The 18516-nt window shown below is 36.5% G+C and overlaps 4 protein-coding genes across 4 annotated transcripts; 2 read left to right on the top strand and 2 right to left on the bottom strand.

Moving 5' to 3' along the window:
- Nucleotides 1-1125: 1125 nt before the first annotated feature.
- HELRODRAFT_180130 (hypothetical protein) lies at nucleotides 1126-1953 on the bottom strand (the record flags this gene model as incomplete). Its single annotated transcript, XM_009028898.1, has 1 exon — nucleotides 1126-1953. One exon carries the CDS (start codon nucleotides 1951-1953, stop codon nucleotides 1126-1128), a length of 828 nt encoding a protein of 275 aa, XP_009027146.1.
- A 1118-nt stretch (nucleotides 1954-3071) lies between these two features.
- HELRODRAFT_180129 (hypothetical protein) lies at nucleotides 3072-7869 on the bottom strand (the record flags this gene model as incomplete). The annotated part of the gene is made up of 5 exons (XM_009028897.1): nucleotides 3072-3137; nucleotides 3305-3413; nucleotides 4484-4869; nucleotides 5419-5600; nucleotides 6330-7869. The coding sequence occupies 5 exons, from the start codon at nucleotides 7867-7869 to the stop codon at nucleotides 3072-3074; spliced, it is 2283 nt and encodes a 760-aa protein (XP_009027145.1).
- Nucleotides 7870-8633: 764 nt separating this feature from the next.
- HELRODRAFT_180128 (hypothetical protein) lies at nucleotides 8634-9695 on the top strand (the record flags this gene model as incomplete). Its single annotated transcript, XM_009028896.1, has 3 exons — nucleotides 8634-9006; nucleotides 9160-9399; nucleotides 9460-9695. The coding sequence occupies 3 exons, from the start codon at nucleotides 8634-8636 to the stop codon at nucleotides 9693-9695; spliced, it is 849 nt and encodes a 282-aa protein (XP_009027144.1).
- Nucleotides 9696-11832: 2137 nt separating this feature from the next.
- HELRODRAFT_180127 (hypothetical protein) lies at nucleotides 11833-13456 on the top strand (the record flags this gene model as incomplete). Its single annotated transcript, XM_009028895.1, has 2 exons — nucleotides 11833-12505; nucleotides 12864-13456. The coding sequence occupies 2 exons, from the start codon at nucleotides 11833-11835 to the stop codon at nucleotides 13454-13456; spliced, it is 1266 nt and encodes a 421-aa protein (XP_009027143.1).
- Nucleotides 13457-18516: the final 5060 nt, after the last annotated feature.

Below are 18516 nucleotides of genomic sequence, written 5' to 3'. Positions count from 1 at the left end.
TCTTTGAAGGGCCGCATATGTACTTAAATAGCAAATTTTTTCGGCCACGGGAAGATTTTTTAAAGATTCGTGATTTTTTTTGTTTATAATGCCTGGCTGACGACCTTTATGGCGAACAAGGCCTCGCGAGCCTCATAAAATAGCTTCGCGGGCCGCATAGAATAGCTTTGCGGGCCACATAGAATATTTAGTTTGCCCACCCCTGATCTAGTGTGAACGGAAAAAGGGAAAAGTGAAGCAAAGAAAAAGTAGTAATCAAATTCAAACATAGATATAAAAGTTATTAAACGTTAATAATAACGATGAATTATTTAGTCCCCTATATCTTCTTCAAACTTGCAGCACAATGTCAACCATGTATCATCGCTTATCTCGTTAGTACCAGAATTACAATCATCGATACACCAAACTTAATAATCGCAACTTCTACAACCGTCACCAGCATCGATACCACAGCAACTGCACGTAACATATATATATACACTTTTATGCGATTTTTTAAACATAATAATGACTTGTTATCACCTGTTTTAGAAAACATCATTTAAAATAGAATGACAAGACAACAACATACTATTTATATCTACCCAGCAAGACTAAAACTGTTGCACGTAAGTTTATTTCACAGTGGACCTAGAACTTGGAACGAAATAATTCTGTGACATCAAAAATATTTTGAATTTATCACATTTCAAAATGCACTTAAATTTTAGTTTGAATCGTCATCCTGTTTCTTGATTGTTGGTTTATCAGATTGTTAATGGTGTCCTTTATTATATTTTTTAAATAAAACCACAAATTTGTATAAATTTAATAATTTCAATCCACGAGAACTATTGTTTTGCTTAAAAGAATCTGATCTTTTAAACATAGACTCTGCAGGTCTTCCCGATTTTTTTTCAGCAAATAAAACAAAACGAAATCATTCAGTCAGTAAGTTATTTATGCATAATATATATTTTAGAGTAAAATGAAAACATAACAACACAGAATAAAAAAAGTTTCAATCTTTAAATAACGATATTGAAATTCCTCAAAACAATTTTAATTTTTTCTAATAAGAAATAAAACGAAATATTTAAAAAAAGCCAATGCAACTAATACATATTTTTTAATTTGAGCTAGTTAAATGTATTTGTAAAAACTGATAAATTCAAGATCACCACAGTTTTTGGTGATACTTTTACGATTACGTAAATTGTGATCATATTTGTGGAAGTATTTTCTGGACTGACACAAGTTCATAAACGACTTACAAGATAAATATTCAGATACGTTATAAGGTAAGTAAATTTCTTCACCTAAAAATTTGTCTCTGATCAGTGGAAATATAACATCAGAATTGAGAATTTGTTTATAAGATGATTTATCTTCATCAATTACAACTGTTCCAGATTTTACAAATACAAACACGTCCACGAACGGAAAGTTGTAGAGATCGTATACCTTTGTGAAGTTCACAGAATCATAAAGTTTGTACATTCCATCATAATAATAGTTAAATTTTGGTTCAGTTAATTTGAACGTTTTTGTTGTACGATTAAATCTTTCAACTTCTTCACCAAATGTAACTGTAAAAATATGAAGATCATCTTGTGAGATGACGACATCAATGTCATCGTCCCACGGGATAAGTCGTTTGTCGTGTCGAACTTGTCCAATCAACGATCCTCCTGATAGATAAAATGTGGCATTTGATTTTTTGGCCACATGTACAAAGAACCTGTAAAGTTCTAACAACGTCAGCAAATCATCTCTGTGCAGTTTAGGTAGAAAATACAGTTCGTCGTGGGAGCACCCATCTACCTCCATCTTGAACAGGTCTGTACTGTTCTGATGCACGGGAAACTTCAACGTGAGCATTGCGAAATGTAATTCCTTCATTTCAGTATATTCGACCACGTTTCGTTCCAGCAAATTATGAAAACATGAAGACGGTGAACTCATGTTCATTTTTTCTAAATGTAGGCCAAGATCATAAAATTTTTGAAACCATAAACAGAAAAAAACAGATAATATAAATGAAACAATAAAGAATCGAAAAAACAAAACTTTCAGCATTTTATTAAATTTTGTAAATTTATCATCAAAACGATAATTACGCGCAACCGACAGACGCCGACAATCAAATGACAGTGAAGATTTCAACGCTTCGTAAACTTGACCTATATGTATAAAAAATCATAAATAATAGAGATAGGAATAAAAAGAGCAGACAGTTATATATATATATATATATATATGTATTATTAGATTATTTATATATAAATCTAATAATATATATATTATTATTATTAGATTATTTATATATAAAGCGCCCTTTATTGTTCTCAAAGGCGCTAACAATGTAAAAGTTGATTAAATGCGCTAATGCAAAAGTTGATTAAATGTTTCACTTCAATATATATATATATATATATATATATATATATAAGAGCTTTTGAACAACTTCCAGGAAGTTTATTTTAATGCCTACAGTATAAAAACATGCAAGAATATTCGTTTACTTTTGTGCCTACAATGTATATGAACTTTCTCTTTAAAAGCATACCAAAATTGTGATTTTAACTAGACAAAATTTATTAAATGATTTATGACAGTTATTATTTTTAAAACTTATTTTTAGTATTTCACTTTAAATCATATTAATTTTTATAATTCTAATAATTAACAGTCCTATTAATATACATGTTAAAACGCGTGCAAATAAATGCATGGAAGTTTACTTAATGTCTGCATGATACGTTTTTTATGTTAAAATTGGTTAAAATGCGTGCAAATAAATGGATGGAAGTTTATTTTAATGTCTACATGCTAAGCAAGTTTTATGTTAAAATTTTAACTTAAAAAACGTGCAAATAAATGCAGGGAAGTTTTATTTAATTTCAACCGCACATAACCATTCAAGCATGTGATTTTACTTTAATGTCTACAATTTCTCTCTAAAAGCCTACCAGAAATACGATTTTAACCATACAAAGTTATTAAATAATTGAAGACTGTTAAAAAGATGTTTAAACTAACCTTTACAACAAAAAAAACTACGAATTTACTATAGGAATGCAAAGACATCACACCTTGAATTTATAAATTTGATGCCTGTTCAATTTTTTCTCTTTCCTTCTTCTTGTTTCTTTCTAATTTTTAATAATTATATTAAATGATGTTGTATACAAATAATAAAAATATTAATTTAAAACAGGATGCACACACAATTTCATCATAAATGAATTCATTGATAGGCATCATGAAAATAACGTTCCATGCATGCACACAATCATACACAAACATACATTCGGCTAACTGTTACGATGGATGTTGATACGTTGATAGCGCAGCCAATCTGCGAATGGGCAACTGTTCTCGTTAAATAGTTGTCAGCCAATAGAGCCTGGATGGAGCATATATTATTTCTTTTGTTTCGATATCGAAATGTTTTAAAAACAAAAAACATTATTGGCATCCATTGATAAAAAATGATCGTCACGTTGAACAAGTGTTTTGCGAGGATTAAATATTTTATAAGTAGGATCGGAGCTGGGTTTTTGTTCAAAGTGTCAATGAGTTCGTTGTGAATGTGTTTATGTGTGTACGCATGTGTGTACGTATGTGTGTAAGTAAGTATGTATGTATGTGAGTGTATGTATGTGTGTGTATGTATGTATGTGTGTGTATGTATGTATGTGTGTGTATGTGTGTGTATGTGTGTGTGTGTGTGTGTGTGTGTGTCTGTCTGTATGTATGTATGTATGTTAAAACCAAAACATGATGAGTGACACTGAACCGTCAAACATCAAGTAACAAATGGATTAACACTTTGATTTGTCGTTAATTGCACATGTCGGCATTCAGTTGGATATTTTCAAGCACACAGACACGCAGGAACCGCTGCAACAAGCACGAAATGTGGTTAGTTGCGAACAACAGTTCCCTGCTGTCGCCTGATCTGACGCTGATCATTTTACATATTGCCTTAAGAAATTTAAGGGTGTTGGGGTCCATCGGGCCGAGAACCTCGATACATATTGGCAAGAATTCCATCGAGGAGAGGGCGTTCCCATATGTATGTATGTATGTATGTATGTATGTATGTATGTATGTATGTGTGTGTGTGTGTGTGTGTGTGTTTGTATGCGTGTATGTGTGTATGCGTGTATTCGTGTATGCGTGTATGCATGTACATTGTACAAGACCTCAATCTTCCAGGTCTCCAGGTCAAACCTTCATTGTTTTGATGAATAAACGAATTGTGAATTGTGAATGCATGTATGCATGTATGCATGTATGTATGTATGTACGTAGGTATGTATGTATGTATGTATGTATGTATGTATGTATGTGTGTATGTATGTTAAAACCAAATCAGCGATGAGTGACACTAAACAGTCAAACATCTGAAAAAATCGGTTAACAATTGATATCTCGTTATTCGCTCACGTCGGCGTTTAATTGAACATTTTCGGTAACACAGACGCGCAAAAACCTTTGCAGCAAACAAGATATATGATTCATGGCGAAAAATAGCTCTCTGCTGTCGCCGGACCTGCCACTTATCATTTTGCAAATCTTTTTAAAAAATATTGAAGTGTTGTTGTCCATCGGGCCAAGAACCTCGATGCAAACAGGTAAAAAATCCATCGAGGGCAGGGCACCTTCATATTTTTTAAACTTTTCATCCGATGCCCTGGTTGCGGCCAAACCACTTTCTTTGCTGGTTAAGTGCACGTACCGTTCCGCTAATGTGCCCGGAACGGTTACGTCCCACGCCAGGCATCTACCGGCTCTCCAAGGAATCAACGTGCAGCCATCCGGACGTTTTCCATCCAACGCGGAAATTCCCGAGGGCTCTTTAAGAACGGGTATTGAAGCCTTGGAGAAAAGCCGGCAGATGTAATCATTTAATGCGGAATGGCGCAACTGACGACCTCCACCTAAACGACAGACCAGGCCGTGGTGACCGAGTTCGTTAGCTTCCGCACCGCACCTACACAGATATTTATGGTGGACCGTTAAACCCAGACGAAAACCAATAGCCATCCTGACCGTCTCATCATCCAGTCGGGTACCCACCGATGAGTTGGGCCAGGATCTCAACCAACCACAGCTCGCGTCGCTTGACGCGGCCAGCAGACGAGCCGAAGTTGCATCGTCGGGACTAGAGGACAACAAAAACTGAAAAGTTGTTTTGTATGCCTCTTCCAGCAACCGAGCTTGAAAATGTTTTGCTCGGTTGGGTGATGCTGGTGGGGTACCAAGATTCGTGAAAGATTGCCGGAGCAGGGCAGACTGCAGGTCGAGCGTGGCAGCGGCAGATGATTTGTAAACAATAGGTGCCAGCTGGACCACGCTTAACAACCCCAGTCCCCCAAACCGAACCGGCAACTGGGCCTGAGACCAGCCCCTGTCTGTCAACTCAACATTGCATAGGGCTGACAAAGCTGACCTCAGGGCGCCATCGAATCCGCCCAAAATAGATGCATCAACCGAGAAGGATGTACGAAGGAAGTACATCAATCTAGGCAAACTAAGGGCGTTGCGGACGATGGTCAGCGCGTCGTGGACCGGAAGATGAGACACTCGGTCGAGGGCGAATTTCAGCTCTGCGAGTTTTTTATTAAAAAAAGTGTTTTGAAACTCACCCTCCATCAATGGGGTGCCCAAGAAGCTCAATGATGCCTCAGACACTAAGGGCACTTCCGCCAGTGTCTGTGGCATTTCAAAAGAGTCGTTTGCGTACAATTCGCATTTTTTAATATTAAGCTCAAGCCCAATGATGGAGGCATTGTCTTTTAAAGACAGGAAATCAGTAGCTAAAATTGCACCCTCGGCGGCCAAACTGATATCGTCCAGGTAGCCGCAAACGAATTTTGAAAGAGATTTTTCCAACACCGGGTGTAGGGTCAGAGCAAACAACATCGGCCCCAAAGGGTCACCCTGTTGCACCCCCTCGGACGATTCCATCACCCAGGTGTTATAACCAAGAAAAGAGATTCGGCCATATGCGGAGTGGCAGTAATTGTAAATTTGGGGACAGAGCCGTTTGACTGCCTCCAGCATCGAATCTCTCCTCAGGGTATTAAAGGCATTCCTGAAGTCAATTTTTAAAAAACCCCATTTATCGGGTAAGTCCAGAACCAATTTACGGGCCGCATGTACGGCCGCCTCTGCTCCTCCTTTCACCCCAACGCCCAATTGAATTGGGTAAAGTTTCGCCTTGGTTTCTTCCAACACCAAGATCAGAGCACATTTGCTGGCCAACCTTCTCCAAAAGTTACCGACCACAATAGGTCTAACTCCCCCATCTTTTTTTGTCAACGCTATCAAACGACCCCCGAAAAAGAAACGGCTGGCGACGGATGGGCACGCGCCAGATAAAATTATATTTATAAACTGTGTTAGGGAGCTTACAAACTCGTCAATGGGCAGTGGGCCTGAAATTAAATCTTTAATGTGCTGGGGCCTTAGGCAGTCAAGGCCTCCAGACGAACCATTCCTAAATGACTTCAGGGCTGACAACACCTGGGTGGGTGAAACGCAACCATTTACGGTTTCCGGTGCAGGAAAGACTCTCCTGTCCGATGGTGACCTGGGGTGGATGGCGTTGAGTCTAACCAATGTCTCAGGCGAGTCCCCCGCCAGACCCTCGGGGGAGCAAACAAGCCTGACAGCCGCCGAAAGATTGCCCTGTTCTATGCGGGCGATTGCGGTTTGAATCCAACTGTTTGGATTGTTTTTTCGTGGCTTTATTGTATTGTCGATTTCAAAGCCAGCCGCAATAGACTCAACCTCCAATGTAGAGTAATCTGCCAATCGTTTGTTAACATGATTACCCTGGTTGAATCTTCGACCCCCTCTGGCAGGCTTTTTGAGGATATATGGGAAAAAACAATGGAGCCTGTACCAGTGAGTTGGGTCGCAAGGTTCATTACAAATTGCCGCCATGAGGGACATCAATTCTTTTATTACTTTTTCCCTACATGGTTTCGGCACATGATCAATAACCGGGGTTTTTCTCAAGGCGGCCGTCAGTCTGTCAAAAAAAGCGTTAAGGTCAGTTCCCATGGGAGCCTCCGTGACCGAAGCTGATGTACGTGCGGCTTCGCGACCCTCGTTGACAGGTGCAGCGCGGGGAAAAACTCTCCTGTCCGATGGTGACCTGGGGTGGATGGCGTTGAGTCTAACCAATGTCTCAGGCGAGTCCCCCGCCAGACCCTCGAGGGAGCAAACAAGCCTGACAGCCGCCGAAAGATTGCCCTGTTCTATGCGGGCGATTGCGGTTTGAATCCAACTGTTTGGATTGTTTTTTCGTGGCTTTATTGTATTGTCGATTTCAAAGCCAGCCACAATAGACTCAACCTCCAATGTAGAGTAATCTGCCAATCGTTTGTTAACATGATTACCCTGGTTGAATCTTCGACCCCCTCTGGCAGGCTTTTTGAGGATATATGGGAAGAAACAATGGAGCCTGTACCAGTGAGTTGGGTCGCAAGGTTCATTACAAATTGCCGCCATGAGGGACATCAATTCTTTTATTACTTTTTCCCTACATGGTTTCGGCACATGATCAATAACCGGGGTTTTTCTCAAGGCGGCCGTCAGTCTGTCAAAAAAAGCGTTAAGGTCAGTTCCCATGGGAGCCTCCGTGACCGAAGCTGATGTACGTGCGGCTTCGCGACCCTCGTTGACAGGTGCAGCGCGGGGAGCCAAACCCGAAGTTCCTGTAGACCCGGCCGATGGTTGGTCGACCGCTTTCATAGACCCAGGGCATTCTTGACCCTTCTCTTTCCGTCCGTGCCGGTGTAATTTCCCGTCCGGTCTTAATTTATAGTAGTTGAAACAAAAAGTGCATTTGTGTAAAACCGGAGCCATAAATAAATATAAAATTAAAATTATAGGTAAAATACTAATAAAACTGCAAACATTGTTAAAACTTTAAACCAAAAAATAAAAATTAAAACAAAAATATTGCAAGGATGGTGTACATAAATGAAAAACGGAAAGCTAGTATTGTATACTATTTAATATTCATGAGTTTAAAAAAAAAATTTTGGAAACGAAATAAAATTTGATAAAACCCACCAAACCACCATAAAATATCCAAAAAGCAAAAAGAAACAGTCCAAAACGTTAAAACCAATTTTAATAACCAAAAATTAGTCAAAACTGAAAACTAAAATCCCTAAAACCTTTAAAAACGCGAAATGTTACCAGCAAAATGTTTCAAGTCGGCCGGACCGTGTTGAGCTAACGAGATGTATGTATGTATGTGTATGTATGTATGTATGTATGTATGTATGTATGTATGTATGTATGTATGTATGTATGTATGTATGTATGTATGTATGTATGTATGCATGTATGTATGCATGTATGTATGCATGTATGTATGTATGTATGAACCCATAATTGATTAGAACTATAAGGAAGTAATAATCATATCCGGGTTCAGCTTTAATCTATAATATGTATGTATGTATCTGAAGTATCATGATATCAATTTATTTTCCACTTTTTTTGAATTTTGATGGTTTCCTATGGATACACGTACACATTCAAATACTATATATATAAACGTCAAAAAATAACACTCAATGAGAAAACAGCATGTTGAAGTATTTGCGTGAATCTGAAAAATGTCAAAAAAAACATTTATTGCTGTATTTTTGTTCATCTTCATTGGTGAGAAAAATAAATCTGTTCTTTGTGTTTTTGTTTCAATGAAATTGATTTATAACTCAACTTTTACAGTAAAAGTTCTTGCGTCGATTTCAAGTGTGATCTCTGAAAATTTGGCCTTAAAAAAATTAACAAAAAGCAGTTCTGTGTTTCATAATAACAACACATGGCACTCAAGTTTGATGGTGGATGGCGATGCAAATCCTTTCGCAGATTTGGGACACTGTTTTCATTCTGACGATTGGCCAGGTGGACCTAACTGGGTGGTTGTTGATCTGGCCGATGATTATTATGTGGATCGTGTTAATCTTTATTCAAGAGACCGTTGTCGTGAGTATTTATAATAAATTCTTCAATCGTTGAATGTTTGTTTGTTAGATAGCTAGTTTGTTAGTTAGTTTGTTTGATTGTTTGTTTTGTTTGTTAAAATTTGTTCTGTTTGTTTGTTCACTTTCAACAAATTAACCTTTGAATATAATTCAGCCGAAAGATTGGACTACTTTATAATCGGCCTCACCTCAGTGAATTATTCCGCAATACCGAGAGGAATCTACCCTCTCTGTGGTCAATACAAGTACAAGGCAGTCGTCAGGAGCAAGCTTAAACTGAAATGTAATGCCAATCTTCCTTCGTATCGTTACGTAATTTCTCAACAACCTGCTGACGGAGTGGGGTGGCTTACAATCTGCGAGCTGGAGGTATATGAAGCCAGAAATTTGAACTGTTAGTCGGATTGTTTGTTAAATAAATTTTCAATTTAAAGTTAAAATTTGTATTATACAGCAAAAGTATGGAGTCGTAAAATGAACCACAAATTAATCGGTTACACTTCTCATGAAATGGTGACCAACCGCTTGCTGAAATGTTTGTCCAGCTGCGTGCCGGGCCTCTGTCATTCCGTTAACTTCAAACATGAGGAATCCATCTGTCAGTTGAACCAACATTTGTTCGGGTATCCCCAAACTGCTCTGAACAACAACACTGGTGGCTGGAGTTTCTATGAAGTTTATTATGCTTAACAAACTATCAAGTTATGATCTCGTGCAGGACAAAACACAATGTCGTGAAAACAATTATGTGACATTTATTTATTAGTTTTTACAAAAAATTAATGGTACCTTGATATAATCTATCACTTATTCTGAAATTTTTGAACTAGACCGTTTGTACGAATAAATGCGTTTTCTCATTTCTGAAGATGTGAAATGGAAAAGCTGTAGATTGTATAAAGGTTATTGATTTTCAGAAACAAAATATTTTTTTTGTATCAGTTATCATAGAACATTGGATCATTATTGTTTGTGTCTAGTGCATTTTTTCCACTTTCTATTCAGTGAACAACCATAGCGCTATAATTTACTATTTTTCACATAATTAATGAATTTTGTTGCCAATTAATTTTAGTTTAGGATTTAAATAAATAGCTTGTTTGCAAATCAAAGTTGTTTATTTACAAAACTGTAATAACATTTAATCTTAAATAATATAAATAATGTAAATGGTGCAAATTTACAATGAAAAACTTGGCTATCACATGCACTCTTTTAATGTTTGTTTTAATTGAATATATGAGCCTGGTTTAGTGTTCTGGGCATGACATAAAACTGCATCCACGCTGCCTTGTGTGCTTCTGAGCAAAAAGGTTAGGCCCACCGCTTATAACTGGTGGTTCTTGTCAGAATGGGTGTCCGGATGTAAAAAATTTTCCCAAAACTATTTTATGCCATCACAAACAAAAACAACGGCCCGTAGTCCCCAGCAGGCCTTAAGTGGTCAAGGAGTGGTACATAGATTTGAAACGCTCAATGTTGGATCACTGACTGGCCGCAACATAGAAATCGCAGAAAAGCTTGAGCTCAGAAGGATTGACATCTGTGCCTTCAGAAGACCCGATGGAAACTGAATGGTGTCTGTCATATCAACTCGGACAAAGAAAAATATAAACTATTCTGAAATGGTCAAAAGACGGCCCAAAATGGTGTTGAAATGAAATTTTTGTCAAAGAACCGCTAGCCCAAGAAGTACTAGATATTAAAAGAATTAACTCATGTCTTATATGGATCAAGCATTGCCTAGAAAAGCAAACAAGGAATATTTTTTCTGCATACGCACAACAGACAAGCAAATCAGAAGAAATGAAAAATGACTTTTGGGCTGCGTTTCTGACACCATCTCAACAGCACCGAAATCTGAAACAATCCTGATTGGAGGCGATCTCAGTGGCTACGTTGGAGAGGAAACAGATGGTTTTGACAACTTGCATGGCGATTTTGGGTATGGAGAACGGAATGAAGATGGCAACCGCGTCTTGAGTTTGCTGAAAGTCACGGGTTTTGTTTATTAAACACATATTTTAGAAAGAGGTTGGAACATCTCATAACATACAAAAGTGGACCATCAGCCACGCAAATTGATTTCAAGCAACAACACCGATAGCTATTCAAAAATGTCAAAGTTATACCTGTCTGTTAAATAAAACAAATCCCACCAATGTCAACTTTGACGCTCCAGACATCACTGTAGAGAAGCTTACAGAGGCTTTGAAAGCTATGAAGGATGGAAAAGCAGCAGGGCCCGCTGGACTCACAAATGACGTTATCAAAGCATCTGGTACTGCAGGTATCCAAACGTTACTACAACTTTGCCGTGAATAGGGCTCCCATATGTCCTTTTTTTAAGAGGACAGTCCTTTTTTTTGCATTGGTGTCCTTTTTAAAATCTGTTCTTCTATTTCTTTAATTTTGTCCTTTTTTTTAAAATGTGTCCTTTTTTTGTCCTTTTTTTTCATTATTAAGTCTGAAAATATCAATACAACTTCACATCATAAATATAAATCAATAATCATAATGCTTAAAATAATTAAAAAAATAAAATAATTATTTATACATCATAAATCATAATGCTGCTCTTAATAATTGTTTCCAGGTATATAATGCTTATATTCTGTCCAATCTATAGATTAAAATTTTATGGTTCGAAATAACTTCTATAACAATACTATTTATGATTTCATGTCCATCTAACTTCACTGTGCGTGGAGCGCGTTCTCTTCTTCGCGTGACGTTTATATTATACAGCCACTTTTTTTAATCTAAATTTTTTTAATTTTATCAAATAAATTAATAAATAAAACTAATTTAAATTATAAAATTAACGATGTCAAAAAGAAAAAGTGTTTATCGTGAACAGTTTTCAACTTACTTTCCAGGGATTAAAAAAAGTAAAAAAGGTGAAAATTATGCCTTTTGCGAATATTGTTTAACTGATGTTAGTATTGCGAACGCAGGCGTTTCATCTATTAAACAACATTTTGAAAAAGAAGTTCACAAAAACAACGTGAAAATTAAAAAGTCTACTGTCGGAATATCAACATTTTTTCATAGTGATAATTTGCCCACATCTAGAAAAACTGCTGCAGCAGAAGGAGCATTTGCATATCATGTCGCTTTTCACTCGTTATCGTTTAAAGCTGCAGATTGTACAAATCGTTTAATTTCAACTGTTTTCGCTGAATCGGAAACTGGTCGGAAATTTTCATCTGCTCAAACAAAAACGCAGGCAATCATTTCAAGAATATTGGCTCCGAAATCAATTGAGAATCTTTTGTCTGAATTGGGCAGCGAGCCGTTTTCTATTGCAACCAACTCGTCAAATTTTAAAGAAATCAAAACATTCCCTATCATTATTCGGTATTTTTCGCATGAAGGATTGAAAGTTAAATTGTTAGAGTTTTCAAATTTGCCAGGAGAAACGTCAGAATTGATTTTCAAATATGTAATGACTGTGCTTGACAGATTCAAATTGAGTCCTAATAATTTGGTAGCGTTCAGTGCTGACAACGCTAATGTAAACTTTGGTGGAGCAAAACAGAATGGTCAAAATAACGTTTTTGCCAAATTGAAAAACATTCAATCAAAACTGATTGCTGTAGCCTGTCCAGCTCACATTCTCCATAATGCAGCTAAAAAATCCTGTGAAAGGTTTTCACTTGACATTGAATCGTTGCTGTTCAAAATCTTAAACTATTTTAATGGATCCACGCTGCGACATGAAAAATTTAAAGAATTTTGTGAATTTATGGAAATTCAATATGCTAAATTTCCAACTCATACTCGCACACGATGGTTAAGCTTTCTTCCATTGATTGAACGAATTTTACAGTTATGGGGTGGCTTAAAATTTTACAGAATTTTACAGTTATGGGGTGGGTCTATCAACGGATGACATTCCAAAGGTTCTGGAAAATTTATTCTCTGATGATTCAAATGAAATCTACTTCTGGTTTCTACAGAGCTCATTGCAGCTGTTTCAGCAAATTTTGCTGATACTTGAAAAAAAAGACCTTGTGCTTCCTGAAATGATAGAATCTGTTGAAAATCTGTCACAAAAACTCACTGACAGGATGCAGAAAAATTTTTTTGGTGCCATGACTCAATCAAAGTTGCAATCATTAGAGGATTTTAATTTGGCTAATCGCATAGAAAAGGAGTTTTCAACATTTTATTCGACATCTGTTGATTACATTCAGAAGTGGTTCAGAATTACTGATTATCCGTCTTCTTCTAAGTGGTTAATGGTGAAATCTGTCGATACAATTTCGTATGAGGATATTCGAAAATCTGCAGAGTTTCTAATGCCAGAAATTTCTGTGAAAGATTCTCTGTTTGATGAAACGAGTCTTCTAATTTCACTGTTGAAAGATTCAAAAAAAGTTTCCACGAATTGCCCATTGATAAAAAATGGGCTGTTCTGTTTCAAAATGAACTGTTTTCAGATTTGAAGAAATTGGTATACACAATTTTTGCCATTCCTACCTCGAATGCTGCTGTTGAGCGAATTTTTTCATTATGTAAAAAACAATGGACTGATGATAGAAACTGCCTAAAAATTGATACTGTTAAAGGTTTACTACAGGTAAAGTTTAATTATTCTTTAACATGCTCTGAAATGTACACTTACTTGTTAAAAAACGATGACTTAATTAAGCAAATACAATCAAAGGATAAGTATGTTGGTTGATTTCAGTAGTATTTTCAAGGTTAATTTTATAACTAATTTTTCCGTAGTTATATAGATATCTAAACAAAGTAAGTTTGAAATTTCAAACCTAGATTACGAATACGAACATAAAAAACTAATTCGAAAGTTGGAAAATCTAAAAAAGAAAAGAAATAATTTAATAACAGCGATCGATTTCAACAAAATATGTATAAAAGAGAACCTACTGACGAATTACACAGACATATATATATATACACACACACATATACATATATCTGAATCTGGTTTTATATTTTGAAGTTCAATAAAAGAAGTTTCCATTGTTATTAGTATTTACTGAATTTAGATTTTTTGTAAAAATTGTCCTTTTTTTTGCAAAAAGTAAATGGGAGCCCTAGCCGTGAAGTGTGGAGAAATTGCTCAATGCCGACTGAATGGAACGAAAGCATGACAGTTCCGCTATACAAAAGCAAAGGTGATTCATTGAACTGTTCATCATATCAGGGTATACGTCTGTTAGAACATTCTTTTAAAATTGTCGAAAAAATCATTGAGAGAAGATTAACGTCGTGCATCACAATTGGAAATTATCAATTTGGTTTTCTAGCGGGGAAATCAACGATTGATGCAATTCACATCCTTCGGCAACTGCAAGAGAAATACCTCGAAAAGCATCAACAACTATCACACATTTTTGTAGACCTTGAAAAACCTTGATTGACTTCCCGTGAAACAATCAGGGGGAGTTAACGTCGACAACTCATTCCAGAATATCTTGTTCGACTTGTGATGGAAATGTATAAGAACATTAAGAAATCACAAAACCGATACGCACTGGTAACATTTGGAATCTAATATATGCTGATGATATCGTTTTAACAGCCACGTCTGAGCAGAATGCAGCGCAGATGTTTGAAGATTGGAACACCAGACTCGCCGATCATGGATTCAAAGTCAACATCAGCAAAACCAAAACAATGAACACTGGTGAACCCATCCAATCCACAGCTACTGGACGATGGCCCTGTTCAGTTTGTAAAGCTGGTGTAGGTAACAATTCAATCAGGTGTCAGCAGTGTAACCAGTGGTGTCAAAAACGTTGTTCAAAAATAATTGGTACTTTATCTAAAGTGTCCAATTTTGTTGGTCCTGCTTGCATCAATCCACAACAACAAATTCGAAATAGCACTGTTTTTGAAGCCATTAAGGTAGAGAAAGTCACATCGGATGTTCTGGATTGTACTGGAACAGCTGAAGCTGCCGTTTGAGCACGCATACGTGCAGCCTGGAATAAATGGCATCTCCTTGCCTCTATATTGATGCGACGTGACATCCCACTACCACTTCGATCAAGACTTTATAAATCTGTGATACGTCTGGTGTTGTTATATGGTGCAGAAACATGGCCAATGACAACCAAACTGGAACAAAAACTTTAACGAACCGACATGAAAATGCTCCGATGGATGCAACAAATTAGTCTGAAGGACCACATCAAATCTACCAAAATCCTGCGTCGTGCTGGTTTATATGATATAAAGGGCGAATGCCGGCAACACCGTCTGCGGTGGTTTGGTCATGTCAAACGAAGTGGAAACAGTGCCATAACTTCTCTTGCAAATGTTGAAGTATCTGGCACACGTCCCAAAGGCCGTCCAAAAAAGTCCTAGTCACAAACAATCGAGCAAGACATGAAAGCTCTAAATTTAAATGAAATGAATACAACTGATCGCCTAATTTGGCGCAAAATTCGATGGCAAAGAAAACAACGTCCTACCTAGAGGAACTGGGTCTCTGGACACTCAACGAAGATTGATTGATTGATAGCCTGGTTTAAAAAAGTTTCGATTTTTTCTTTCAACCTGTCTGTATAACGAAATTATCGCATTCAGGCGGTATAGAAATGTGAACACTTGAACGGTACTCTAGAACGTGGCTAATAAACTTAACTACGGTGCATTGCATTCGCACAAAATGATGTCTACCTTCATCAAATAAAATATTGAGTCCATTTTTTAAAATGAGGAATTAAAAAAATTAATAAATATTAATAACATTTGTAAAATATAAAAAAATTAAATAAATAACACACATTAAGATATTTTAAATGTCTTGCTGTTAACGTTATCTTTCTAGGTTGATTGAGCGGTGGTTTGACGCTTATGTTCAAGTTGACGAAGGTTGTGGGTTGTACTTTTAATTCGAGGTAGTATTACGTGATAGGTATTTGTTACTATTTTTTTAAATAATCTGAAACTGAGTGTGACCGAATCATTGAAGGTAGTTAGTTGATTTACTTTTTGATGGTAGTTGTTGAAGCTGTTGAGTGGCGAAGTCGAACCAGGAAGGAGCTGTATACTTGATGTGTGAGATGACGAGTGATTCTATGATCCCGAATATTTCATATCTACAAGACCATATAAACGAGTCCCGGGCAAGGTAGCGATCACCCAGACAAAGAAGGTGGACGTGTTGAGCCGTCGATGGTGGGTACGATCGCCAATCTGACTGCGGCGAAGGCAATGACAACATGGAGATGACATCTCCATGTTGTCATTGGTAACGGAGAAAAAAAATGACCACATATGTGTATGTTTGTATTCGTGTGTAATATTAATAAATCGGAAACCAAGAGTTAATTAAGTTTGCTAGTTGATCATGGTCCGTGATGGTTGGCGCTATATTTTGGATATATTTAAATAGTTCTATAAATTTTTTACTAATCAGTGAATTAAAGTTAATGATTGGCTAAACAACTGATTGAAAGCCCAGATATTGTGTTTCTCATTAATAAAATTCATTTAAGAAAAAACATTTTAATTTAGTTTACATAATTTATTTTATTTAATTTGGACAAAACAAACCTTAAACGAGAGGATGTTTATAATTTTTTGTCATTTAAAAACAAAACCGTCAAAAATACAAAAAGAGAAAATACAAACTACAAAATGACCACAAATGCAAACAACACAAAATGCTGATGGATTTCTAAGCTCGTTAATTAATTTCAATATGCTAAAAGAGGTCTACAAAATATTTTTACACAAATTCGTTTATCACTCATAAAATACAAACTATAAAGAATGCATTGAACAAATCGTTATTCATTCAGTAAAACATCCATCCATCTATCCATTCATCCAACCACCCATACACCTATCCACCCACTCAAACATCTACCCATTCATCCATCCATCCATCCATCTAACCACCCATACACCCACTCAAACATCCACCAATTCATCCAACCATCCATTCAAACATCCACCCATCTATCCGCGAACCCATGCAGTACAGCAAACAATCAATGAAACAGTCATGTAGATTGAACTCAGCATCAATCAAATGACTCGACTCTTGAAGTAGAGGGTGAAGGCGAGGGCGAGGAGGATGATGAGGGTGATGAGGCAGGCGGCCACCAGGGTCCACGTGGCTATCTGGTACTCGATGCGCGGCCGAGGTGTGGGGATGGGAGTGCTGGTGACTGCAGGGTGGAATGAAACCTTTTTTTATCCATCCATTCCATTAATATTTAATTATATTTAAATATTAAATGGAAAACATGTTACAACTCGAATTATTTTTTACTTTTGTAAGTAACGAAATTTATGATGAAATTTTAAATGTGATTGAGGTTATGGAGCAAAGTGACTAAAACTAACTACAGAAACTAAAACATCGACAAACAACCGTTAAACTCCAGCGCACAATTGAAGAGTGGATGTTCGTAATAAAGTACAACCAAACCAAACCGTCGAATAAATTTTTATACATGGAACTAACTAAATTAAACATTCAACGTATTTTGCAAATCCTACTATCGCGTTGCCACCCCACAATGCAGGGACGCAGGGATATATACAATGCAATGCAGAACAGGTGCGACGAACTTGGTCTCCTAACTGAAACAGTTGGGTAATAATCCCTCCAGAAGGCGTAGTGGTTCTGCCTATAAGAAGAAGTATCAATTCATCAAGTTTTTATCTGCATTCGTAATTATAAAAAAAATAGCAACTGGAAAATCCTGCGATGAAATAATTTTTGAAGATAACTTAGTTTAATACAAAATTTATTTCGAGAAGTTGATGTTAAAAACAACGATGAATGATAACAACAAATAAATACTTGAATAAATAAAAAATAATTAAATTGATGAATAGCAAAATGAAGTAGGATAAAAATAATTTGCTCCACCTGTAATTGAGATCCATGTAGCTGAATTCCGATATGTACAAATAACTCAAATTGTAGCGCCAAAACTGGAACCAAGATATATTCCTCGTCCAATCGGGTGTCGGGTTGCTGAAAAGTGCGGGTGATGATTGACGCTTCAAGTCAAAGTTAATGTTTTCTCCAAAAAAATTAACTTTAATAAAGCAGGATATTTCAAATTTTATTTAATTAAATAAGCCAAAAAGAGAAGCAGTCATCATTTGAATTCTGAATATATTTAATTTTTAAAATTTTCTCTTTTGCAAAATACGAACCCGTATCTGGTGAAATTGATGATCATCATTTGGAAGAAATCGCTGATGTTCCTGTCAACAAGAGTCCAAGAGGTTTGTTCGGGTACGATGCCAGTCAGGTTGCCCATGGTCTCGTTGAAGAATGGGTACCCGATGAAGTAGTCCAGATCCCTGCCGTAAGGGACTCCTGAACAAAATATCACGATCAAAATCGAGAAAAAGATTTTCTTTACTAAGTCAACCTTCAACTAAAATTTAACAAATTTTCATGTAAAACACAAACAAATTTATGACAACAAGCATTTTCATTCAACTTGTATTTTTAAAATTATTAGAAATGCAATAAAAATGAAGTTTTTGAAAAACAGTTTTT

This window comes from Helobdella robusta, assembly GCF_000326865.2.
Source record: "Helobdella robusta unplaced genomic scaffold HELROscaffold_59, whole genome shotgun sequence".
NCBI classification, from domain to species: Eukaryota; Metazoa; Annelida; class Clitellata; order Rhynchobdellida; family Glossiphoniidae; genus Helobdella; species Helobdella robusta.
Note: the sequence above shows the minus strand (reverse complement) of the source record. Positions and strands in the feature narration are given on the sequence as shown.